The sequence below is a fragment of the Podarcis pityusensis genome (assembly GCF_964106645.2).
Source record: "Podarcis pityusensis genome assembly, chromosome: 9".
Taxonomy (NCBI): Eukaryota; Metazoa; Chordata; class Lepidosauria; order Squamata; family Lacertidae; genus Podarcis; species Podarcis pityusensis.
Window position 1 is genome coordinate 47,387,006 of NC_138034.1, and position 26,874 is coordinate 47,413,879.

At 40.4% G+C, this 26,874-nt stretch overlaps 1 protein-coding gene across 1 annotated transcript in view; it reads right to left on the reverse strand.

Moving 5' to 3' along the window:
• Positions 1-26,874, reverse strand: part of FAT4 (FAT atypical cadherin 4) — a 144,790-nt gene that overhangs the window by 21,763 nt on the left and 96,153 nt on the right. The window contains exons 7-10 of the mRNA XM_081021855.1: positions 18,663-18,843; positions 14,380-14,630; positions 8,875-13,224; positions 4,372-4,476 (exon numbers count right to left, since the gene is read on the reverse strand). Of these exons, the coding sequence (XP_080877981.1) occupies positions 4,372-4,476; positions 8,875-13,224; positions 14,380-14,630; positions 18,663-18,843 (4,887 nt within the window). The remainder of the gene's footprint in view (positions 1-4,371; positions 4,477-8,874; positions 13,225-14,379; positions 14,631-18,662; positions 18,844-26,874) is intronic.

The following is a 26,874-nucleotide window of genomic DNA, read 5'->3' on the forward strand; positions in this document are numbered from 1 at the left end:
TATATAGAAGGATCTGGCAACTTCTGTTTCAGTGTATCTGAAGAAGTGTGCTTGCACACGAAAGCTCATACCAAGAACTAACTTAGTTGGTCTTAAAGGTGCTACTGGAAGGATTTTTTTCATGCATTTATAAATATTCTAATAGGACTAAAAGTGACAAATTTCTGCATCATCACTATATTTTTAAGAGAACCACTATTTGTGTGGCATAAATATACATTGGGAGTGATCATTTATGTGATAAAGACATGTGGTCTACATATTTTTTAACCTCCAACAATTTGATTAAGACCTGTTCACAGAGACTCTTTATTAGCACTCTGGTTCACGTTAACACTTAATGTTTTAATGTATGTGTCACTTTTCCTGCTTTCTCTTTAAAAAAAGTATTGATATTTTATGGCATTTTTTTTTTTAAAAAAAGGTTTCTGTTGTTAGTAGCCTTGGGTGCTATATCTTTAGCGCAGGATATAATTATTCAAATATAATGTAAAAAATAAAATTCTAAAGCAAAATATTTGCAGTAGCTTCAATTGTTTTAAGCACCAATAAAATATTTTGGATTGTAGCCAATGAAGTTGTCTAGTGAGTTCAAGGATTTCTATTTCAGCAATTGAACTTCCCATGCCAGAAGAATGTTGGGGTAACCCCCAGAACAGATTTTGGGGGAAAGCAGGTGGATGAGAGGCAAATAGGAATCCTTGTGATCATGGGGGGAGTTTGATGGACATAACACTTCCCTTCCAAATGTGTTAAAATATCTCTTCATGTGTTACAAAAGTGGAAATGGTCTTTGTGACCTGTACTAACACATACATAATATCATTTAGATAAACAATATCATATTATCTTGCCCTTTGGCATTCCATACGCCTATGAATTTTGCATACTACATGTTCCCTGTTATATATTATTTACTTTCAAAACCAAATTTAATCAATCAGTCAATACATCTGAATGCATTTCCCTCCTTCTGCCTCCTTCTGCTTCCTTTTTTTATTTGTGCTGCTTCTGTTTCCCTTGTTTTAAATCATATTTCATTTCAAAACTAGCCAATAAAACCACCCCCTTTGCTATGAGCATTTTCTAGCTATGCCAAATAATATGGAATAAAAATAAAATCCAATATGGAACCAATGACAGATGCATTCCTCCTTGATTTTGGCAGAACACCATCTAGTATTCTTTAGATCAAGTCAACATACAATGCATTTTGAAGAGTACATACAGTATGTTTCTTTGTTGTTAACTGCTTTCAAACACGCAGGCGCTACATTCCATCCCTATTGTATTTCTTCGAAATATGAATGCTTTTATAATAATATTTTTATAAAATATTTGCCTGCGGTCTTTCAAGAGTTTTAAAATGTTATGATGTTAACTATATTTTTGTAAAATGGCAAAGACCTTTTTTTGCATCCCGCTTCTGACTGGCTCATTAATTTCTGAAGTTAGAAAAGAATGTAGGCAAGTAGGAAACAAAGAGAAAGGGAAAGAACTAGATTGTAGGACAGGACAGAATGGGATTTGGTGGGATCTGAGATGGAGAGGGAGGGAGAAAGAGCAGAATTAGGATCAGGAAGAAATCAGATCTGAAGTGAGGGTTGGGAAGTAGAATTGGAATATAGGAATGGGTTGGTTTACGGATGGTCAAATATGTCAATTTTGATTTCTCATTTTTCCAGACTTAAATTCAGTTTGCCACATTAGTTTGCAAAATTCAACATCACTATAGTGACCCCCCTCTAATATGCACATTTTCGTATCCACATTTTGCAAGGCATTTTCCCTAATAAAATGAATGCATTTCTGAATGTTGTTTTCACCAATGTATGCATTTATGGACGTTTTTCACTTAACATATGCATTTTTGCTCATATTACTTGCAATAGTGGTGTTGATGCTCCCACTGCTGCTTCTGCCCTTCAGTTCCCACTGCCTTGGCCCTCTTGGTAACTGGCAGTGGCACTTGGCATTGGGAAGCCAGATGAGGAAAAATGCGTCACCCATGGCACATTGTTAAATGTTAGTGATTGTTAGGACAGCATTGCAAAATTCGCAAAAGTGTGAATTTTGAAGGATTACTACATTTCAGTCCACATATTGTTTCAGGAAGTGTAGATTAGATCTATCTTGAAGGGTGAACTGAACCACAATTCTCCTCCATTCCTAGCTTAGAGTTGGGAGAATTGGAATTGGATATTAGAATGGAATAGGACTGAGGAGCATCAGGGAAAAAGAATGAGCTCCTTCATTGTCCCAGCTCCTTCCTGTAAAGAAATATCACCTCTTTCTTGCTAGAATGCTTCCTTTAGCAATGAAGAAGGGAATCCTTTGGAAGGCATCATCTGTGATAATAGAATAGGTGAGTTGAACCTAATTTCCCCTTCTCCCCATAATGATTATTTGGGGGAAAGGTGATGGGAAGCTGTGCCAGCCGAAACTTACGAACAGATATAGATGCAACAGCTCTATTTTATATGATCAGTGGTAATTTAACATGGATTTTAAGTTCATGCAAGACTTGTATGTGATTGTAGCCAGATGCTGTATCTCCTCTTACATTTTCTATACACAGCAGGCTCACGGTCTAAGCTAGTGATTTCCAAGTTCTTCTATAATTGCTACCATATATTGGTCCTTCAAAAAAAGAGAGAAGTCTTTCTGGCTTCATCCATACATTTATTGAGAATACTGCTTGGCAATGATTGCAGGAATAAGGCACAATTGATGCAAATATAATGTAGTTTGATTTTGACATACCTTTACATACGTTTAAGAGAAGCTTTAATAATTATAACATTATAAGTAATTGTGTTATACTGGGATGTCTGGTACCTCTGAGGCACTGGGGCATGATCTCTCCCAGCTCTTTAATGTTTTGTGGTTCAAATGCCCTCACTTATCCTGTGCTTTTACAGCTGTTCCTTGTCACAGGGTTTTCAAAGTACCAAAGCCCCATTCAGGAATTACATGTGATCTGCCATGGACCAGGTGCAGATGTCAAACAAAAACACAGTGTGGAGATTTGGAGTGGGATACAAGATTTCCTTAACCTTCACACACCCCTTCCATCCAGTGCGTGAATTTCCTTTGCCTACTTTTAATCAATTTCTGGGTTACATATGTGACCATTGCTGAATAAAGGTGAAATGGAACTGTGTATGCTACTAACTTTGAGAACTCCAGTTTAACCGAGGCTCCCAAAGCTTATGGAAATTAAGAGTTTCTTCAAACCTCATCAAGATGTCTTCAGCAGATGCCCTGCTTTGATGTCTCCACCTTCGGAAGCAGGGTAGCTAATCTTATTTGTGGAACTTCTTTAGCTGTGGATCTCCCTCACCACATCTCTTCAACAGCTATCTACTCTACTGATGTTCTTTCTCCAGGTAAATACTATACTTTTGCCCAGCCTTTTAATGGTCTTCTTTAAAGACAATATTGTAGAATGGAGAAGGGTAAAGAAAAGTGCCATCTTTCTCCTTCTAGAATATTATCTTCAAAATAGGGACTGGTGGAGGAAGGCAAGAAATGGGAGAGATGATAGAGTTTTATAAAATTATGCATGGTGTGGAGGAAGTAAGGAGAGAGATTATCTTTCACATTATGCAGAACCTGAGGTAACATCCAAATAAATTAAATGGTGGGAAATTCAGCACAGACCAATTATGTACTTCACTCACTAGCGGTGTGTAGAGTGTACAATGCATGAGGCTCTATGGAAGGCCACCAAGCCCAGCAGAAGGGAGAGAACCAATGGTCCTCATGTCCTATTGTAGACTTCCCATAGGTATCTGGTTGGTTACCATGAGCAACACAACATGGAACAAGATAGGTTTTCAGTACGATTCGGTAGGCATTCTTCTTATCTTTGTAATGGCAATTGACAGAAAAAGGAGGAAAAGAAACTCTAGGTCCTGCAAAATATCATTTATTGTGAGTCCAAAGGGTTTTAGATTTTTATTTTGTTATTTCTTTTAAGCAACAGTTCTGACACACTAATCTACAGATACTGTAATTATTTCCTGTGAATACTGCAACATCCCTGGTGTGTCAGGATTGTTGCTAAGATGCCATTAATAAAAAATTTCTTGCAAAACATGTTGGGCTCACAACAGATGAAATTTTGTAGCATTTGGAGATCCTGCCTCACCTTTTTTTGACTACTCCAGTTCTTTGTTTGGTTTCCTGCCAGATGGTAACTGACCAACCAAGTCACATTGCTTTGCTTTATTCTGATTAAAACAATATTATCATATAAAAATTAATAAGTAAGCTATAAAATCCATAGGTGGTTGTATTTGGGGGCTAGGGTCAAAAGGATTAGGGTTCTGCAAGAAAATCTGAATAAAGTACCAAATTTCTACTTACCAAATGGACAATGACAGTAATATCCCTCCACTCCATTTTGACAGGATCCTCCATGGAAACAGGGGTTGCATTCACAGTAATTGACGGTGGAGTCACACATTTTTCCTGAAATAGTAGAAGACAGTACCATATGGAAACTGAGTTGCACTTAGGCAATTTGCATTATGAACAAAGTGGGATAATTTGCATTAGTTGTAACTGGAGCCCAGAAATAATTTGTTTAATTTAAAAGTGAGTTTCATTCTCTATATTCTGGAGTGAGTTTTTATTATTATATTTTTAATGTAGAAACACTGAACATCATACTGATGTGGAATTTTTAACATGTAATACTTTCATGGAGAGTAATTGCCATGACTAGGATGGTGCAGAAATTTGATTCAGTTTGCATTTGAAGTAAACCTGCGTTTTCTGAAACAGGACCTGAACTGAGAAACAGCCATTCCTCAAAAATCACAATGCAGTTCTCCAACCAAGTAATGTGTATAAAAATGCTTGTGCTGGGGTATATGCATATCTTTCTGATATGTACTGTATTATGGGGAGATGCTTTGCAAATGCGTCTAATAGGAGAAATGTGAATTAAAATGCTGACAATTTTCATGAGGATAATATATAAATATATATATATAAACTCATACTGATGTAGAAATATGGAGAACCGAATTTAAGATTGGGAAAAATGAGAAACTGGGACAAACTGAAACTGACAAACTTGTCCAGCCCTAGTCATAACTTCCTAAAATTGACGTGCAACAATAAGTTATTCCAACAAGAACTGGCCACTGCTCAGAGCATGGAAGTTCTCAACATGCTAACATGAACAGAGTTGAGCCTCAAACTGCCTTCTAAAATGCTGCCACTTCTATTTTGAAAGAAAAGCCAACCAAGATCTTGATCTGAATCCTGCACAGGGCCTCGCACAGCTGCTTCAAACTGTTTTAAAAATGTGACTAACGTAATGTGTAGCTTTGCCCTAACCTTCAATCGTTGCATTCTCATTTTTTGTCACTTCATGATAGAACTTACTTGGACGCCGTTCATCACTGCAAGGGTTCGCTGCATGGTGCAAGCTGCACAGTTTTATTGCCTTTTGTAAAGATTTCTCCACTGAATTTAATTAAATTTGCAAGCCTGAAGATGGGTTGGTTTTTTAAAATACATTCCTCGGGCTATTTTTTCCCCTCCAAAACATTTCACAGCTCTATAATTAATTGCATATGGTTCAAATAATAATGTTTTGATGAGAGAAACTAGTGATTTGCTTGGGTAAATTATGCCCTGAAGTTAAACAAATCACCAAATGACTGGATTCATGAACTCTGAAGGTCTACAAGAGGCTCATCTACAAGTTTCAATTTCACGGATTTTGAGCACTTTGCCCATTTTCAACCAAACTGGGCAATGACTAATTTTGATAGGTTACTAGCTATTCTGTACATGCATGCCCAAAGATAAACTGTGAGGATCTGGAATAGGAGCCACATAATGTTTATCATTTTTAACAGAAAAACTCAGAAAGAATAGCCCAAAGCTGTACAAGTCTCCTCAGATATAAGCCCCACTGAGTTATATCCAACTTACCCACAGGTATTACTATATATAGATTTAAGGCTGGGGGGAATACAACATCATGATAATATGATTGTTCTATGGGTAGGAGTGCCATATTTTGAAGAGCAAAAAAGAGGACACATTTGCCGACTTCTGCTTTTAACTATGGATCGCTATGACAACTCTAACCATGAAAAAGAGGGCGTGTCCTGGGAAAAGAGGACATATGGCAACCCTACCCAGGCTCATGGGTAGCTCGCCACAGGCTGTAAACCGGGGGGTGGGGGTGGGGAGGGACTTGTTTACAGCTCATGGTTAGTCTGGAAAAAGCTAAGCCATGACCCTGGGTTTGGACAACACACTAAGCCAAGCCATGGCATAGCTCAGGATAGCAGCAACAGAATGACAGGGAGGGGCAAATGGGATATGATCCTCTCTTTGGAAGCCTACATACTCTAAGCCATGGTTTGGTTTAGCATGAAGAGAGAACCAGTTCTCTGCATTCCTGGTAAATAATGACAGTTGGATAATATGCAACTGAATCTCCAGTCAGCTAGAATGTCCCAGCAAGGATGGGGAGAAATGAGCAGTTAAGTTTCTGCTTTGTTGATTCACTGGCAACCGTATGAAAAGCCTTTCAGTTATCATTGCTTTATATGGAGTATTTGCATATAGTTGTTGGGAAGAGCTGATTTAAGATAACGTTAGACTTTTTCTAAGATGGCAGTCTCTTTCAGATCAACTTCTTGCTTAAAAAACTGAATTGATTCCACAAAACTCATCCTAAAAAGGTCCAGAAAAGAGGAACTGAGGGGTTCATGGAAAGGGCAGACAACACACTACTGTATGTCATCTGATATATCCCATCTTGCAACTGATTCGTTCCAAAACAAAATATGATCATCATTAATAGACATAATTATAACAGATTGCTTAAACCTCAGTGTTACACTGATGTAATCTTTCATTATGGTTGCGCTCACTTCAATGAGCCTAATTGCTTCTATAGAGTGATGAAGTGAGATGCAGTCGGCCAAACATAATAAATCAGTGAAAAAACCTGTGTACCCCCTCAGCAAGGTAAGGGAAGCCCTTCTAATGGTCTATAATTGATGAACTCAGACTTACAGTGAAAAGAAGGAAAGCTTGCTTTAGAAAACAACAGAAGCTACAGAGAAGAGCAGCTGCCTTGATCCAGACAGGGGTCATGCATACATACATATAGGATGGTATTCTACTAAGTCACTCAGAATAGACCCACTGAAATTAATGAACAGGACTAAGTGTATTTCATTAATTTCAAAAGGTCTACTCTTTTGGTTCCTAAGGATTCCCAAGTATTACTGGGAACGAGGCTGCTAGTAACATATATTTTAGGTTTTCGTTATGAACAGGATGAAAAGGTCTCTGCCTTCAGTGTTTCTTTTGTATTGTTTTCAAACCTACTTTGGGCTGTTTTGTGATATATTTGTAAATTGTCAATTCAATCAATGAGTTACACTGATTTTCCTTTTTTACAATTATTCTCTCCTAGGAGAAAACACTGCCGCTTTACATTTCTAACATGGGTGTATTGTGTCTGCTACCATATTGCCTTTTTATTTTTGGAGAGGGAATGCAAGAGCATAACCCACACTATGGGAACACTTAATTCTCCCTCCCTCTCTCTCTCTCTCTCTCTCTCTCTCTCTCTCTCTCACACACACACACATTACTTTTCAAATTTCTTCCATGACATATTTCTGCTTTCAGCAGATGGGGGAAAAATTAATGTGTTACAATGTGGGGCAATACTGTATGTGACAAGCGTCAGGCATGACAATCACCTCAGCAAATCACTGTAGTTTCATTAACCCCAATTACAAGCTACAGGACTGATGTGACTGCATTGTATGCTATTGTTAAAATGAGTGTTCTGCTGAGGTGTCCCAGTGAGCTGGCAAGTACATGCCTATTTAACCTCTGATGCTAATGACTTAAAAGGTTACCCGCAATTGTGGCATGGAATTGTTCTGCTACGCTGCTGGCCAAATAATTTGATGTGATGATTCACTGCGAAACACAATCTCAGATCATTAGGTTAATTAGAACAGCCATTCAATTACGAATAATTACTTGTGACCTGAGGCTCAGCAGGCTATACTGATGGCGCATACACAGAAAGATCCCATCAGTGTCTTTTATGTCAAGGCGGCTCTAACAGCGAACATGTGTCAGTTGCCACATATGCTATTTAAATGGAGATGCATTTGATGGCTCTCGATACTTTCCTGGCAGAAAGCTAAGAGGCATCACTCTATATCAAACGGATATGTTTAATAGAAAGGCTGAAAATCCTGATTATGATTTTTACACAAGGCTCTGTCTGGCAGATAAGTAGGATGGAACCATGCACGCTTTGACGCTTAGCTAATTTCTGGCAAAAAAGCATTTTTAAAAAATCCACTGTTTAATTTTAGACCTAGGCTACTTCCACATATACTTTTAAAGCACTATTATACCAATTTAATGACTTCCCCCAAAGAATTCTGGGAATACAGTCCCCATGATTCTTTGGTGGAGGATGTCATGACTGTTTAAAGTGGTATAATAATGCTTTGAATGCATGGCGCAAGTGGGATCCTTGTTTTCACAAACAGCAGATGATGGGATGATAAACTTGGGGTGTGAGCTAACTGAAGACACACAGTATGATCACCTCATGGAAGCAAAGCAGGTCCAGATCTGATCAGTTCCTGTGGGGAAGGGGGGGTGACTGGAAGCCCCACATAAGCCACCTTGAGTTCCATGATGGAAAAATGCAGAATACACATGTGCTAAATAAATAATACATCTAGGTTTGAATTGCCAGTAGGAGTGCCTATGATTAGATGCTCCTTCATAGGTAATACCACTAGTTCATCTCTGTGTTGCATTCAGAACAATCACACATGTAGAAGAAAAAATTACCTGTATATCCAGTTTTGCAGACACAGTTGAAGCTTCCTGGGAAGTTCTGGCAGAGAGCACCATTTTTACAAGGGCCCGAGAGGCACTCGTTGAGATCTCTCTCACAGGCCATTCCAGTAAAACCACTGGGACAACTGCAAGAGAATCCGCCTACCAGGTTGTGGCAAGTCCCTCCATTGTGGCAAGGTGATGGGAGACATTCATCTATGTCTGTTTCACACAGTGTGCCATCATATCCTGGCATACACCTACATGTAAAAGGCCGGAGAGGTTCATTTGCCACAACAATGACTGGGATACTCTCGTGGCTCTGTAACTTAGGGCTCACACCCAGTTTTTTCAAGCAGCTGCCGCCATTTTGACAAGGATTTTGTAAACACAAGTCATGATCCACAGACTCTATTCGAACTCCGCTTTGACGGAAAATGATTTCTTTGATGCTTTCAAAGAAGGTAGTCACACCACCTGGATTCACATACTGATAGCTGTTCCGTTTCACAGCTGCCATCAAGAAAGTCCGGTTGCTCTCCTGATAAGCCCCATAGAGTTGCACAGCAGTCCCTAATCCGGTTAACTGTGAATTGGCAATTCGCAGAAAATGAAGGTAGTGGTTGGTCAAAAATTCTCTCAAGGATTGCACACTGAGACGAAGGAGAATGCTGTTATCAAGTGTGGCATTACTGAATCCTGAAAAGAAAACTCGGATACTGCTAGTGACTGAGTTGTGTAGCCCATCATTGCTCAGGACTGTGAGATCGAATGTCCCATCGGTAGACCTTGCCAGGGAATTTAAATCACAAGTGCCTGCTGGAATATGGAAGAGGCTTGTAACTCCCGATGTAAGAGAGCACTGGAAACTGTCTAAAATATCTGGATCCTGAGGTTTTACATTGCCTAATGTTCCACCAGGGAACAGGTTGCCAAAATAATGGACAAAGATCTCTACTGTTCTGGGTTGTGACGGGTTATCATTTTGATCTATTACCTTTACGTGCACAGTTCCTGTGGAAGACATCTGAGGAATGCCCGAGTCTCTTGTAATCACTGACAAGTAGAAATCACAAATTTGTTCTCTGTCAATCTCTCTAGTTGTGGTCAGAACTCCAGCAGTGCTGAGACTGAAATAACTGGTTCCTGTGCCAGTGCTAAGCAAGTAATAAGAAAAGGGGCCCTGATTTGGAGGAAGATCAGGATCGGATGACTGAAGATTTAACACAAGTGTCCCTGCACGGCTATTTTCCATTATTTCTCCATCTGTGGTGGAAAGGGTGGGTCCATTGTCATTGATATCTTCCAAAGCCACCAATAAAGAGGCACTTCCTGTTGCTGACGGTGATCCTGAGTCAATGGCTAACACAGATAGGTTGTACACTGGTAAAGTTTCTCTATCCAGTTCTGCAGTCACCGTAACCTGTCCCGTCTGCGGGTTAATAGAAAAGGCACCGTTGTTGTTTCCATTGCCAATAAAATAGGAAAACCTGTTCCAACTTGGGAGAGAGTCAGAGTCGAAGGCACTTACAAATGTCACGTGGGTCCCAACAGGAACGCCTTCACTGATTTGTACATTGTATACCATGAAGCTGAAAACAGGGGGGTCATTGGCATCTAATATCGTGATATTCACAACCACTTCATCAATATCTGCACCACGAATGCTCCCGGAATTTTTTGCAAGCACTTTCAGAGAGATCCGTTCTTCCTTTTCCCTGTCGAGAGGTCCTGTGACATAAATCTGCCCGCTGCTGTCATCAATCTGGAAACCCTTTTTTCTGCTATTGCCGAAGATCAGATAGTGGACTTCTCCGTCAGTTCCCATATCGCGGTCGCTTGCAAAGACTTCTCCCACAATGGTGCCTTTAGAAGCTGCTTCGGAAACCTCAAAATAGTAAAGCTTGGACACGAATCGTGGCACATACTCGTTTGCTCCTTTTAAATGGATGTTGACATTAGCAAAGCTGCACCTTTCTTCATCGGGAACGTTAAAGGCCTTTATGGTGAGATGATAGCTCTGCTTTGTTTCATAATCTAAAAAGCCTTGGGTGGTGATGATTCCAGTATTAGGATCAATAACAAACAGATCACTGTCTGAAGACTGAACCGCATATGCAATTACAGCATTAGATCCGGAATCAGCATCAGTTGCAGAGAGACGAATGACAGTTGTTCCACTAGGGGCATTTTCTAAAACACTCGGAAAATAGTCTTCTGGGCTAAAAGCTGGAGAATTATCATTCACATCAATAACATCTATGGTAATGCTACAGTAGCCTGTTCTAGCAACCCATCCGCCATCTGCAGCACTCACAGTAATCTCATGTTTTTGGCAAAGCTCATAATCAAGGGGTTTGGCAAGCCTTAATGCACCAGTAGATGCGTTAATTGCAAAGTTCCCAGCCTCATTTCCAGAAGAAATGTTGTATTTGATAAGTCCATTCATAGCTGTATCTTTGTCCCTTGCCGACACAGTCCTGAGAATAGTTCCAACAGCATTACTCTCGGGGACAGTTATACTTATATGACTTTGAGAGAACTCTGGCGTGTGATAGTTTTCCTCTGTTACAACTATTTGCACAGGCACTTCTGATGAGAGAGGAGGGTTACCTTTGTCCTTTGCTTTTACTTTTATTAGAAAGTTTTTATTCATATCATTCCTCAGTGGCGATGCTACTGAAATCCAGCCTGTGTTACTGTCCAGTTCAAATTTACCTGTTAGGTTGTCATTTGAGAGAATGTATTGCACTTCCGAATTTAGACCAAAGTCTTTTGCATCAATGGCAGTTACCTTAATTAGTTTGGTACCAACGGCTACATTTTTAGTAACAGGTGTAAAATATTGACTGAAGAGAAACTGGGGTGCGTTGTCATTGCTATCCACGATGTTGATTGTGACTGTTGTCTCGCTCAGCAAGGGAGGGCTGCCTCGATCTGATGAGGTAACGATGAAACTGTGCCTGTTTAGATTGACATTACTGGGGCCGCTGGAGTTTTGGAACTTTAAAGGCTGCTTATTGAAAATCTCTCCCGTAGAAGCATTAATTCGGAAAAACTCTGACTGGGATTTGATGAAGTAGAAGACTTGCCCGTTGGATCCTTCATCTGGATCTGTTGCAGATATCTGGATCACTCGTGACCCAACTTCATTATGCTCAGGGCAATCCAAGTAATAGGATGGTTTTGTAAATCGTGGGGAATTGTCATTGATGTCTGTTACAAATATGGTCACATCTGTGCTTACCGTCCACCCAGAGTCATGTGCTGAAACTCGGATTCTGTAGCGATCTGTATCTTCCCTGTTCAGAAGTCTGCTGATTGTTATATCTCCTGTATTGGGGTTTATGACAAAAGGTATACTTGTATCCCTTATTGAATATTTACTGACAGCATTTGCTCCAATATCTTCATCTGATGTTGTGACTCGTGTTACAGTGTAACCCAAAGGTGCATTTTCAGGTACAAGAGCGCTGAATATCTGAGAAAATTTGGGTGCATTATCATTTTCATCCAACACATTAATAAGAACCCGGACAGTGGTACTCTGAACAGGTACACCTCTGTCTGAAGCTTTGATAGTAAGTGTATAATGGGCCACATTCTCCCTATCTAAAGGTCGGACACTTCTGACTTCCCCATTGGTACGATGGATACTGAAACTGTTCTCCTTATTGCCACTGACAATTTCATAATTTAACTGTCCATTAGAGCCACTGTCCTTGTCCATAGCAGTTACAGTAATTATTTTAGAAGGTGAGAGGTTTTCTAGTACTTCAGAAATTAAAGGATCTCGTTCAAATAGTGGTGCATTATCGTTTATGTCTATCACTGTCATTTCCAATTTTACGTAAGAAGAAAATGGCGGAAAGCCCATATCTCTCGCCTCAATCCAGATGACGTATTTCTGTATTGCTTCATAGTCTAAGGGTTGGCTGATGGCGACCTGTCCTGTTAGTTGGTCGATCTGAAAGGTGTTGCCAAGATTACCGCTAGCAATATAGTAAGACAAAGAGTCGCCTCTCGATGACAATCCAGAAACTGAAGTGACAAAAGTGCCAACTGCTTGATTTTCAGGAAATGTGAAAGTGTGCTGTTCAGCCTGAACTCGAGGAAAATCTGCTCTGTTTACAAATCTTACGGTCACAGTTGTAGAATCTGTCTTTGGCAACAAGCCACCATCTTTCACATTAACAGAAAATGTCATTTCAGAAGTGCCAGACAGTCGTTCGGCAGCCATAATCGCTCCTCGTGATGGATCAATGTGGAATTTTTCAGAATTCTTCCCCGACAGGGAATAGTGAAGCTCAGCATTAGGTCCGGCATCAGCATCTGTAACTGTCACAGCAAATACAAATGTACCTGCAAAGGGAGACAAAAATAAGGTAATTAATCCTGTGAAACGGAACATTAATACTCATGCAACTGTTCATAACCAGAGAATGCTAAGTTATTGTACACTATACAAAGACTGTAAATAAAACTTAAAAATAAATAAATTACAACCACTAGCAGATGTATTGTTCATTCTTAGGAGGTATTTAGGATGTTACAGGCATCCTTGACCAATGGTATATTAATGCAGACAGGGATGCCAAAGCGGATTTAATCTCACTGAAAGCAGTGCAGCATGGAAGGCAACATTTTGAAATTTACGTAGTTCACACAACAGGTTATGATACCAAAACTTGCTAATGTGCTGGGATCTCATGAGTTGTAATGGGTGCTTGTCTTGTCATAATGCACTGGTCATGTCTAGCAATAGGGTGCTAGACCAGTTGCCTTTGAAGTGGGCTGTTGTGTTCGTTCTTTCCCTGTTAATTCAGACTGAGAACAATGCAAGGGATGCATTTTCCTTTGGTGAGATTTCCACATACCCAACTGTGTAAGATCCTATGACACCATGACCATAGGATGCTTGATGCCATGTCTATAGGATCACATGGAGTTTAGGATCCTCAGCTGGCCAGAAGCAAACAGTAAGAATGATAATAATTGACCAAAAAAATATTGAAGCAATTGTTGAGCCAGGCAGCAGGTGAAGCAGGTGAACAGGTACAGTGGTACCTCGGTTTACAAACTTAATCCGTTCCAGAAGTCCATTCTTAAACCAAAGCCATTCTTAAAGTGAGGCATGCTTTTCCTAATGAGGCCTCCCACCACCGGTGCCCTTCCACCGTTCGGCTTCTGTTCGTAAACCAAGGTAAAGTTCGCAAACCGAGACACTACTTCTGGTTTTGTGGAGTTCGTATACCGAATAGTTCGTAAACAGGGCTGTTCTTAAACTGAGGTACCACTGTATTTAGGACAGGATTTAGTTAAGATATTTTGTATGAAAAGTGTATTCCTCCAAAAAATTAGTGCAGCACTAGTGAAAACCCTAATAAGCTATAGATAACAATAACAAAACCTCAGTGGTCAGTGAGATTTAAAAGTCTCTTCCCCTCTTGTTATCTTGGATTCTTTCTGTGCTATAAAAACTATAAGGTTAGTATCATGTTGCTGTTACCAGCTTACCTGAACTTGTTGGTGAGGGAATATGAGTGACATAAGGGTGGTGCTGAAATTTGGGAGGATTGTCATTGACATCTGCAACAGTGACAAGGACACTTGTAGAACTGGAAAGAGCCTTTGGGAAACCACCATCCTTGGCCACGACGATCAAAGTGTAGTTCTCCTTAGCCTCTCTATCCAACAGAGCACTTGTGATGATCTGCCCGGTTGAAGGGTTGATTGTGAACTGTGAGTTTCCACCACTGAGACTATAGCTGCAAAAAGTACAAGCAGGGAAGAGACATTTTTCATACCCATTTTAGTATGAAATATGCCACTTTATATGTTGACAAACTGTAAATTCTACAGGCAGGGAATCAAAGTATTTATATTTATTTAAAATATTTATATTATTCTCTTTCATCCAAAAGGATTTACAAGGCAGATTAACATCAATATAAAACAAACGTACAAAAGCAAAGTCAAAACAATATAATCACAGCTCCAGCAGTGACAAAATGACAGAGCTGAATATGGACATAAAAACAACAAATAGTTGCGGCTGAATGGTCTTGATTTACCATATGAAACCCTGTTAGTGCTGTGATCAGATAAGCCTCCGTAAGAAAAAGCTCCGTAATCTAGGGTGCCACCACTGACAAAGCCCTGCTTCAAGTGACAAAGCACCTCTAGACTATTCATCTTTTCCTTCTGAAGGTAAGCAGCCCCATCCAGAACAGATAAATTGTCCTGTCTCCTGGACATGGAAACCACCCACCCACAGGGTTTAAAAAGCTTCACACAGAACTTAAATAGTACTGGGGATCAAATAGTGCCTTGGGCCACCCCATAGCGTGTTTTACCCCTTTGCACAGGTAACACAAAAAGGACACCCATGTTGCACATATACAAAATGAGTTCTTCCACAGAGATATCCCCAACTGAAGCAGCAACAACACCAATTTTGAATTATTCAGAAGCTTGACATTATGATAAATACTTAGAAATAATTTATTTGCGGTTTTCAATCAAATGCCTGAGATACTGCCCATAGACAGATGGAGTGAATATAGCAATTGGTCATAACCAGCTATTTATCCTAGGAAAATGCCCTAGGTAGCAAAATAATTGCTCAGTTATTATTTAATAGAAAAGTCATGACCGCATAATGAAGTGCTATTTGTTTATAGAGCAAGAGGAGGAAGAAAGACAGACAGAAACTTTCCACATCACTGAGTCCCAAGAGGAAATTTTCAGATGAGTGTCACATCTGGGACTGACAGAAGTATTCTGCTATCAAACTTTTCCATGGCTTTCTAAATGTGGGGGTTCTGATTTAGGATTACATTTTAAGCCTTGCTGCAGCTCCTAAGGTGATCTTGATTGTGATAACTTCCAGGGTGAATTGTGCTTTGACATAGAAAGTTGTACATTGGGTCAATTTCATGCCCACTTGACAGAGTCCTTCGAAGTAGATAATCTGTCACACAGAACTGAATCAATTGCAACTGGAATGCAACAGTAATAACTGCTTCACCCATTTAAAACTATCAGGGCTCTTATTCTCTCCTTCCTTACGGTCCTTTCTCTTTAAAAGGAGCTATCCTCTGTAAAATAGGACACTTCTGTAAAGTACTACTATGAACTACTCATCGTCTTTCTGTGACTACTTGGTAAAAGGTAGTCTGCAGTGCTAAAGCGTTAAAATCCCTTCAGCCTCTAAAATGTGGTCACTGCACATTCATTGAATGACTTTCCCTTAGGTTTGCCTGCTTTGAAGCTGAAGAACAGTCATCTATCATTAACTACCCCGTGGTGATAGGAGATATGGCAGCTGTGGCTTCTGATGCCTTGGTCCTCTTGTCCGCTGTTTTCTCAACCTCATTCAATTGGCCAGGGCTTGAGGTTTATAATGCAATACACAAAGAAGAAGATGGACTATAGAACAACTACCTCTTCTCCTGCTGCATTGGGAGTTTTAAAGGTATATCTGGCTGAATACTACTGAAAATAATATAAAGTCACCACCCCAGTCAGTGCACAATGGGTGCCCCTAAATCAGATAAATCAATAGAAATACTTAACTAACTGAGGTTCTTCCTCCCTCAACATGAAGTCTGCTCCTCCCCAACATAAATCCTGGCTACACCCATGCTGTTCACTATCTTCATAAGCTTCCTGCTTAAATCCCCTATTGATGGGTTTGGCTTTTTTAATGACCTGTGGAAACTTTTCTGGGTTGTACATCTCATGGTTTATAATTCATTTAATACATGTATGGTTTCATTCTGAATTGGAGCATATTTTCAAAAGCTAATGGGAGGTTTTTGGTTTTTTAAAAAAAGCTTACGCACCAAGGCTGCAATCCTGATTCCTTTTCCCCCATAGTAATATATCAACTCTTCTCAAGTTTCCATATATTTTTATTGTATTTTAATTTTATTTCGACAAGTGATATACCGCTCAATTACAACTGGACTAAGTGGTGTACAAAAATCAATTAAAACTATCCAATCTGAATTCAATTGAAATGCCTGCTGAAATTTTTAAAAAGGCCTTCAGAAGGTAGCATAATTTCAACAGGGAGGGGGCGTGTCTGACCTCAGCCGGAAGTTCCATAAAATTGGGCCAACAATACTGAATGCACAGTCTCTGGTGTATATGTACTGTGCATCTGGGCCTTTTTAAAAAGTTTTGTTGCACAGAATTGTAAAACTGCATTACTACAAATCTGCATAAAAGTTGATACCTGACCTCTGTATTTTTAGGGCCACAGGTTAAGAATAATAAAATAGGATTGTGCAGAGAATCCCTATATATATATATATATATATATATATATATATATATATATCCTAGGAAGTGAAAGTAACAGCCACCTCTATTTTGCGATGCCATTTCCACATGGTTATAAGACTCCTCAAAAAATGTAAATTTCCATGGGGAAAAATGACATGAAATGAAAAGCATTATTATGTCATATTTTATTAATGTTACTGGATGCTTATCAGGCACACCTGGCACATGGCAAGGGTGGCAGAGCTCAAAAAAGGAAGAAAATTACAGTGTTTTGATATTTTTAAGTTCTTATTTCTCTTGTACTTTAATATCTACAAACAATTATGATTTATATTTTGCTTACTGAAAAAAAGCTAATTTGAATTTCCAAATAAAAGAAAAAGTGTAGTGAGTCATTTAGCTCAGTTCGTGCCTTTTATACAACAATAAACCAATATTTATACTCATTGAAACCACTTGAGAAAGGGTCTGTTCTGGTTTCTTGAGTGGCAGGTAGTGATGACTGGCAACAAACATGAATCTCTCTGCATTCCATTAGGAACGCATCACTCCTCTGAGCAAATTGCTCAGGCTGTCACTGCCACTTAACCTCTCAAATTTTTCTTGCATATAGTCAGCAATAGGATTTTCTGGTAAAACTTGGAGGTGTCGGTAGAAATGTGCAAGCCATTTTGCCATAAAGCCAATCCAGCGAATGATGACTTTTCAGAAGCTGAGTGGCGCAAAGAAATCAGTTCAATTGCCATACACAGATTCTTCCTTTTTATGCTGAACTTTGTTGAAACTTGCTCAGTAAGAGCAAGAGAAATAGATTGGCCAGCAATTTTAAATTTTTTTACCACATGAAAAGTTAGGGATCAGCTTCTAAACACTCTTGAGGTAAAGTAATTATTGGATACAACCCAGTGTTTTTTCAGCCCACCTAAGTCAAGTGGCTTAAATATAGAGCTATTTCATCTCCTTCATCCCCCCTTATGGTTTTGATCCATGCGCTATTATTAAAATGAGGCTGCATTTTAAATTGTATTTTTAACCTGTATTTTAAATTGTTTTGTCCCCCCCCCTACGTTTTTGTTGTAATTTTACTGGTGTTAGCCACCCTGAGCCTGGCTCTGGCCGGGGAGGGCGGGGTATATTATTATTATTATTATTATTATTATTATTACTGTCACAAACCAATCCAGGGTGGCCATAAAAGGCTGCCTCAGGCAACATGTTTTTGGTGTCATGAAGCAGGTGATTTAATTTATCATAATTTTATTGACATTTTTGCCTCAGATACTAAAGTAGGTTAACTGGCTTTGGGTACTTTGCACACTTAAAGGAAGGGCAATTTTTTCTGTTTCATCTCAAGCAGCAAAAAGTCTTCGGCCAGCCCTGAACCATGTTGTATTTGTGAACAATGCAAGACAAAACCCAACATGCTCATTTCTCCTTTTTTCCCAAAGCATGAAAAGGAAACAGGACCTAAATTCAACAGCATCGGAAGCACCACAAGAGCAACATACCTGATGATAGCATTCACTGATGCATCGGAATCAGAGGCGTTTACAAGCAAAACATCTGTCCCTGTGGGTGCGTCCTCTGGAATGGTTTTGGAATACATATTGAAGGCAAATTTGGGGACGTTATCATTGACATCATCTACTTTGACAGCAATAGTTCCAGTACCAGTAAGGGCAGGACTTCCTAGGGGGGGAAAGAGATTTGAAATGCTAGAGGTTACCCAAGTTACAATACTAATACTGGATATGCCACTCTTCATTTATTATCTCACACATGAACATGTCACAGTTCACAGAGCTACAAAGTCAAATCCATGCAAAGAGCAAGGTCACTTTTGTTTTTAAAGAAGGTCCTCTGGAACTCTCAGAGTATGAAGTCACACAGGAAAAGCTTTGAATCTTGTATTATCAAGTAAAGGGTTTGATGCTTGCAAAGAGAAATGAGAACAATACACAAAGACTGACCTGCAGTGAACCGGATGAATTTGATGACTGAAATTGGTCATCCAGTGAGTGCCACTAAAGTGAACAAGAGCATGCCAATAGGTGTAACAAAATCTGGACTGCCACTTTTTGTTAGAGAAAAGCTAAATATGGCTGTGACTATTCAGGGAAGAGAAGCAACAGGGGGCAAGAGGGAAGGCTTAACTCCATCCATGCCTGCTGCACAAAGGATCTGCTGTCCAGATGCATGTCTGCCAGCTGACAGAGGACTCCTGCTCTCAGATCTCTGCACAGACTATGTCCTTAATCTGGAAAGCAAAACAATATTGGGCAATACAAATTCCTGGAAAGTTGGGAGCTTGAAATTCTTGCTTGGAATGGACAGGCTAGCAGATCATCTGTCTATGCAGCAAAGCTGCCATCCAAATCTATGAAGTGATAACTATGTGAAAATTATTGTTGATATGACCCATATTGCACAGTATCTGATCGTAGCCAGATGATTTTACTTTGGATGTTATATCTCCTTTCAAAATATCAAGTCAAGACAATGTGCACTTTGAAATGATACTAAAAATATGTGTAGTGCATTTAGAAGGTCAAGTATAGACTATAATTCATATTTGTAGTCAAAGTGGAATGTGAAACCTACATGGATTGTTTCAGCTTGGTGCAGATTTTTGATTCACCATGCTTTTCTATATTCTTTCCTATGATCCGTGGGCACAAAAAGAATACACATAAATTCTGTGAAGCATGACATCCTCTTGTTAAGTATAGGGCTTCAGGAATGTGGGTTTTGCATTGCAATTTAAAAAACAAAACAAAAAAAAAAAAAGAAAACCCAAACTTTAAATATATATAAAAATCACTTAACTCTTTGGAAAAGTTATTGCTGTTAGAAGACTAGGAAATCAGGTTATTTAAGAAACCACTGACTAAGTCAGTCTTGCCCCTTAATGACTTCTGCATAACCCACAGTAAGCCTGCCTTTTCTTTGTTATTGAATTATGCTTTAAAAACACCCTGTTTGACTCTTGAAGATTAACAAACAGGATAAGTATTCCTTGCCATATGTTCAGGTTTTACTGGTCTTATCCTAGCAATTAAGTTTTCTGTAGCCTTGGAGCTGAAGAATTAACTCACAGACTTTCAATTTATAAGTTGTAGCATTCTGTTTCATCAGCAGTCCGAGACCACTGTTGCTAGGAAATTTTTGAGAAAATGTGTAAGTTGGGAAACTTGCTTTGCACATCACCACGCTGCTCAACCAGCATCTGCTATTAGAGTTAAATAAAACTGCACTGAGAATGCACAATCAAGGTTCCACATTATTGGGAACCTGCATGTATAGAACAGATCCCCATCTACAGATGTCGCCCAACCAAGTGGCAGGAGGCAGGGGTAGGTTGACATAATGGAAAGTACAATGGTTAGAGTGTCAGACTAGGACTTGGCAGTAAAGGTACCCCTGACCTTTAAGTGCAGTCGCGGACGACTCTGGGGTTGCGGCGCTCATCTCGCTCTATAGGCCAAGGGAGCCAGCATTTGTCCACAGACCGCTTCCGGGTCATGTGGCCAGCATGACTAAGCCACATCTGGTGAACCAGAGCAGCGCACAAAAACGCCGTTTACCTTCCCACCAGAGTGGTACCTATTTATCTACTTGCACTTTGACGTGCTTTCGAACTGCTAGGTTGGCAAGAACTGGGACCAAACAATGGGAGCTCACCTCATGGCGGGGATTTGAACCCCCAAGCTTCTGATCAGCAAGCCCTAGGCTCTGTGGTTTAGACCACAGCGCCACCTGCGTCCCTAGGACTTGGCAGACTAGGGTTCAAATCTCCATTCAGCCATGAAGCTCATTGGGTGACCTTTGGCTACCTGATGCCTCTTAGCCTAACCGACCTCATGGGGTTGTTGTGAGGATAACATGGATGGGGGGCAACCATATATGCCACCTTGAGCTCCTTAGAGGAATAAGAATAATAATACATGTTAGATATCTGCAAAGAATATATCTTACAGAGAGAGAGAAGGCCATAGTTGAGTGACATGCAGAAGGCCCTGGGTTCAATCCCTGGCCTTTCCAGGTATAGCTGGGAAAGTACCCTGCCTGGAATCCTGGAGAGCTGCTGCCAGTCAGTTTAGACAATACTGAGCTCAATAGACCAAAGGCCTGACTTAATATAAGGCAAGTTCCTATGTAGCTTTTATCTGCTGGAAACAAAGGTCATGGATGTTCCTATAGTGACTCTGTTAGCGATGCTAGAAGGAGATACAAAGTAGAAACAGGACTATGATGTAGAGCAAAATAATTCTGTAGGAATATGTAAACATTAGAATTTACACAGAACGCTTTAAAAGGCAATAAGTGGCTTGAAGACCACAGCACGGAATGCAATGGGGGTGGAGTGGGGCAAAGAAAAATAGAATAGCTTTCTTGAAATATGTAATTTGCCAAACCACTTAAGGGAACAGAGCTAACTATGAGGAAAGAAGCGTAACAAATCAAGATTGTGAAGCTGCATGGTTTGGATTTATTTTAAGCCTGAAAAAAAAGCATGCCAGTGAGGCAGCTACAAATGTAACCCTTCTCTAGGCATAGAAGGAAGCATGAAAGAAAGAAATAAAAATCTTTCTAGGTTTTGCAGCGGCAAAGAGAAATACCAAACAATAAGTCTGCAAAGGTAGCAAAGATCCACCCCACTTTGAAACAAAGAAAGTAAGGAACAACTAATCTGGCAAGTGCAGGCTTTTAAGGTTTGAATCAGAGCAAGTTGGTTGAAGGAGTTCTTCAGGTAACAGGCCGTTCTGCCTCATAAATGTGCAGGGTGACAGAAGGGGGGGGGGAGAAGGAGGAAAAACCATAGTTCACTCAGATGGCAAGCCAAGGCTGCTAGTAAGGATCCAGATGTGCTACTCTATAGTCAGGCAATTAATAACAGCAAGGATGGGAGCCAACATTTCTCCAGAAAAATGTTCAAAGATGAAAAAGTGAGGATAAAAGCTGCCGCTTTCTGGGGTGGCACACTGCCATTTCGCTCATCTCTGACTTTCAACATATGGCGTTATTTATTTGTTTTATTTTAAGGAAAGCTTCTTTCCCCCCTTCATTTTCTCTCTCTCACACACAAAGGTAGAGGTACTCAAATCTGAATACAATAAAACTGACTTATTTCACTTTGTGCAAAGACAGTAATACCTTTATAGAAGGAAAATGTGCTCTTTTTCGATGGTAAGGCAAATCCATTAATTATATGTTCATTAAATCTCTCTCCTCCCTTGGCTTAAAATAGTTGCATGCCATGTTACTAGACATTCACATCTAATAACTGCATCTTCCCTTTGTAGACTATGATAGAGGACACTCTAGCAATGGGAAACTGCTTCTTCATGTTTTATGGACTGACATAGGAGTTGTGGCTGAGTTTCCAACTTCATAGGATTTCACAGTATATTTGTGCTGCTAAGGACCTCAGATGAAAAGCCCATATGAACCACCATCTCAGCAGCCTGCCTGTTCTGGTGGTGGCTCATTATCATTCCCAAACATATTAGCATGGTGTGGGCTGACTTTTTTGTGCAGCTACCCTGAGCTGACCATGCCATGGGAACAAATAATGTTACACAAAGGGCAGACCAGGCCTTTAAAGTACATCCAGCACACATTTAAAACATATGGCTTCCCCCCAAAATTCTGGGTACTGTAGTTTATTAAAGATGCTAGGGATTTGTAGCACTGAGAGGGGAAACTACAGTCCCAAAGATTATTTGTGGGAAGTCCTATGCCTTAAATTTATGGTGTGGATATGCCTTTAGTAATATAGATAGCTAGAAATAAAAACTGAAGGTTGGTGAGAGAGGGGGAGGAGCACTGGAAAAACATCCATTACCTCATTTTGATTGTTGATTTGCATAGCTTGCAAATGGTAAGATATATCACCCAGGCTCCAAAATGAACATACTATAGTGGCCACTATGTGATTGACTTCTTCAGTTTTCCTATTAATTGAATTGTAGGGAGGATGCTTTCTCTGAAAGCAAGAAAGCATGCAACCACTACCTAGGGATACCTTTGCAAAACAGAACAGCTGGAATGCTTGAGGGACCCCTGCAGGCAGTGCCTTGTCTAGCTTACAAACGAGTGAGATAAAGAGAATGGAAGGAAGAGAAAGGAACTCAATAAAGCATATCCCATAGTTAACACCAAAAAGAATTCTGCTATCAGCCAGCAGTTATGGCTATGTGTGCAGCTGATCTGCAAGGGCCCTTTTACACAAGCCACACTGGAATGGCAGCTGCTCCTATAAACCATTGAAGGATAAAAATGCAGGAAAAACTCTCTATGTATTGATATGGTTTGTGATTTGTGGGTTTGCAGGTTTGCTAAAAATCAGTGCCTACAAAGTTCCATGTAAGCTCTCCCCACTTCACACAGAGCTATCTAACCTCTTCATAACTGAAGTCCACCATCAATGTGAACGAGTGATCTCCATACCAAGGAACCTGGTGCACAGAGGTCCTCAGTTTTTCTAGACCAAAGAAGCATGATGTAACATGCCAACCCCAGCAGCATCATATCTGCAAGTCTACCATAACAGAAGTAGAACGTGTGGTTAGATAGAGCTACAGAGCCACTGTCCACATAAACCTACAGTGAAGGCAAACATGAAGACAAATAAGATTCTTGTGTGTGTGTAGACAGACATTTGGATGATATAGATTTTGTTAAGTAACATGTTTGGTGGGACATTGGTGTTACTGTTGCTGCTTATTTATTGAGTCAGGATTTATTGAGTCAAGTTTGAGACTTGAAGGATTTCTACCTGTCCTTTTCTATCATCCATCTGTCTACCTAGAGACACAATGACCGCTCCCCGCATAAAATGGGGGGGGGGCGACCTTTGCGTGGACGCGCGCAGCCCCTGGATCTGGAGCGGCTCCATCAGCATAGGCTTGGCTTTGCCTTCCCTCAGGTGGGATACCTGGAGGTCTCAGCCTACCCCAGTCAGTTGTCCAATCCCACCTGGGGGAAGCGTTGCCAAGGAGACCAGGCCAGGTAGGGGAGGGACTACCTGCCCACACAATAGAGGGAGGATCTTACCTGGGAATCTTCACTTGGCTTCAGAGCTTCTCCCACCCTACCCACCCTCAGTTAATGCCTTATTTTGCAGGTTAACTTTTCTTCACAGGTTTTGCAGGTTAACTTTTCTTCACAGGTATGCGGGTGCTGCTACGTTAAGGTTGCTGTCAAAGGGCCGGAAAGGAATTTCCCTGCATTGGCAGGTTTCGCCTTTCCCGTAGCAAAACGTCACAGCTTGGGCGGTATCAGGCCTTGGGCGGAATCCTTTTGTCCATCTTCCTCTTTGCAGTGGCCATACCAGGGTTCCCCGTTAAAGGGGTTTCTGAAGGGAGGCTTTGATCGTACGCCGAAAGGTCGTCATTGCTCTCCCCTGCAGCGGCGGCGTAACGGGGGCGGCTATCTCTGCTTGAACATATGTTCTCCAGAGCCGGCCCACCCCCCAAACAAACACTGGATAACCCTGATGCTCCCTAGGTCACCGGCTGGGGACTGGGGAGGGAGAACACCCAATGCCTGAGCCAAGGTCTACCCACATTTGAAATTTAATAAAGTTGTGGCCAATTTAATCCCATAGCACGTTGTCTTGAGTCGTTATTCCACATGACGGGGGGGGGGGGCGCTCGGGATCTGGGGAATCTGCCTGTCCACGCAAAATACATTTGCATCCATGTCTGCCATCACACCAAGGCGCAATCAGAGAAAGGAAATAATGAGGCAACTAAGACTTTGCCCTTCCCTTCATATGGTGCTCTATTTTTGAAAAGCACACACACAACTTATAAATCTGGGTTCTATGTAAGGAAGTACATTTCTGAAAATAACCGACCAGCATTCCCCCCCACCTCCCGGTAATAAAAACCAAACCAAGGTCCGTGAGGTAATATCTATTGCATGATTTATTTTCAGAGATTGTATGGATGAGTGTTAGTTTTTGACAAGCTGCCCTTTTTCATGGTTTTGGCACACTCGTCTTTGCTTGCTGCAAAGGAATTCTGCCGTGTTATCTCGGCTGAAAACTGTGTGAATTACACAAGCTTAAAAATAGAAGTGACACATAGAAGGCATTAAATAAATATTTTTAAGGGCTACTATGTACAATAAATGTGGATCCTCACTGTAGCTTACACAGTTGCCTACTCAAGGGTAGTCCCTTTGTCTGTTTTGTCCCTATGAGTCTGGAAGTCAAAAACTTGGCAAAAAAACTCCTCAAACAATTCCAGATACGAGGTTTATAGTTTCTTCTTCTTTATTTTAGTAAGATTCAGTTCACTGGAGTATTATGTATTTTTGTGTGTGAACTGGAAACAATGTCAACCAAACCAACAATCACTGGGAGATGTCTATGAACACCTTCCAGTATCAGCTCATATTAGCTCACTCTACCCATTGGGATGTCTGCTCCAAACACAACCACATATATGAAGATCCATGTGGAGATTTTGAAAATGAAGCCAGGGCTTTTGCACTTTTAACAGTAGAAGAGAACATTTAAGTGGATGTATCTTGTTAAGTAAACTCCAGTGCCCTCTTCTGCACAACTATTAAAGTTCTAAGAGCCCTGTCCTGGGGTACCTTAGATTTTTACCATGCCAGTACATTTCATTTGGGACACAGGAGGAGGAGGTTTCTATTAACATAGCTAAATGCCACACAAAAGGCTTGAGGAACCATTTGGAAACTTGGCTTCTTAGATGGAGCTCTGTTTACACAGTATGGGGCTGCTGCTGCTGCTACATATATTTCTATTCCAGAAAGAGCTAGACAGGCTAAATTCACCTGGCCACTGGGAAATAGTAAATATTTTTTATATCTGTGTGGAATGGCCACAAGATGGAAGAGACCAGGTATCAACACAGCCAGATCTCTGTGTTTGTAATGATTCACCAGCTCAGTGGCAGAGCATATGTTTTTCATGTAGAAAGTTCTAGGTTTAATTCCTGGCATTTCCAGGTAAGACTAGGAAGGACTCCTACCTTAAATCCTGGAGAGTCACTAGACAATGCTGAGCAAGAAGGACCAATGGACTTACTCAGTATAACACAGATTCCTATGTTCCAGTTCTGCGGCTCATTTGCTGCTACTCCTCTTTCCCTTTCTTTATGTGCCAGAAGCAGAATGCTTCAGTTTTTATCCTTGTACACACTCCAGAAAACTACAGCTACCACACCACTGACAACCACATCTTTTATCTCCTGGGCTCCCCAGTGCAAAAGCTAGAAAGAAAAATCCTCTAACAGAGAGGACATAAAACGTGTAACTGATAGCAGTTGCCAGTAAAGTACAGGATAACTTTCACGGTGCTTACAGGAATGCAGCATTCTATACTTAGTTTTTCTCTATCTTATTTCAACTTGCATTATTTCTGTTGTTTGGCAAATAGATCCAGTCTTGGAAAAAAACAAATGACCAGTTCCTGCACGGGCAGAGAAGCTACTAAGTGATGGTGACAGAGGTAGCAAATCAATAAAAAAAGCACCATGGAAGTTAAAACTAGATATTAAAGCCAGATTTTGAGAGCATAGATCTTTTACAGTGCAATCTAATACATGTCTACTCAGACATAAGTACCATTAAGTTCATTGGGGCTTAGTCCCAGGTAAGGGTATAGCATTGTAGCCTTAATGTTTGTAGCTGGCTTTAGTGGAATCAGGATTCCATCACAAGGGTGTTATCAATTTATGAATT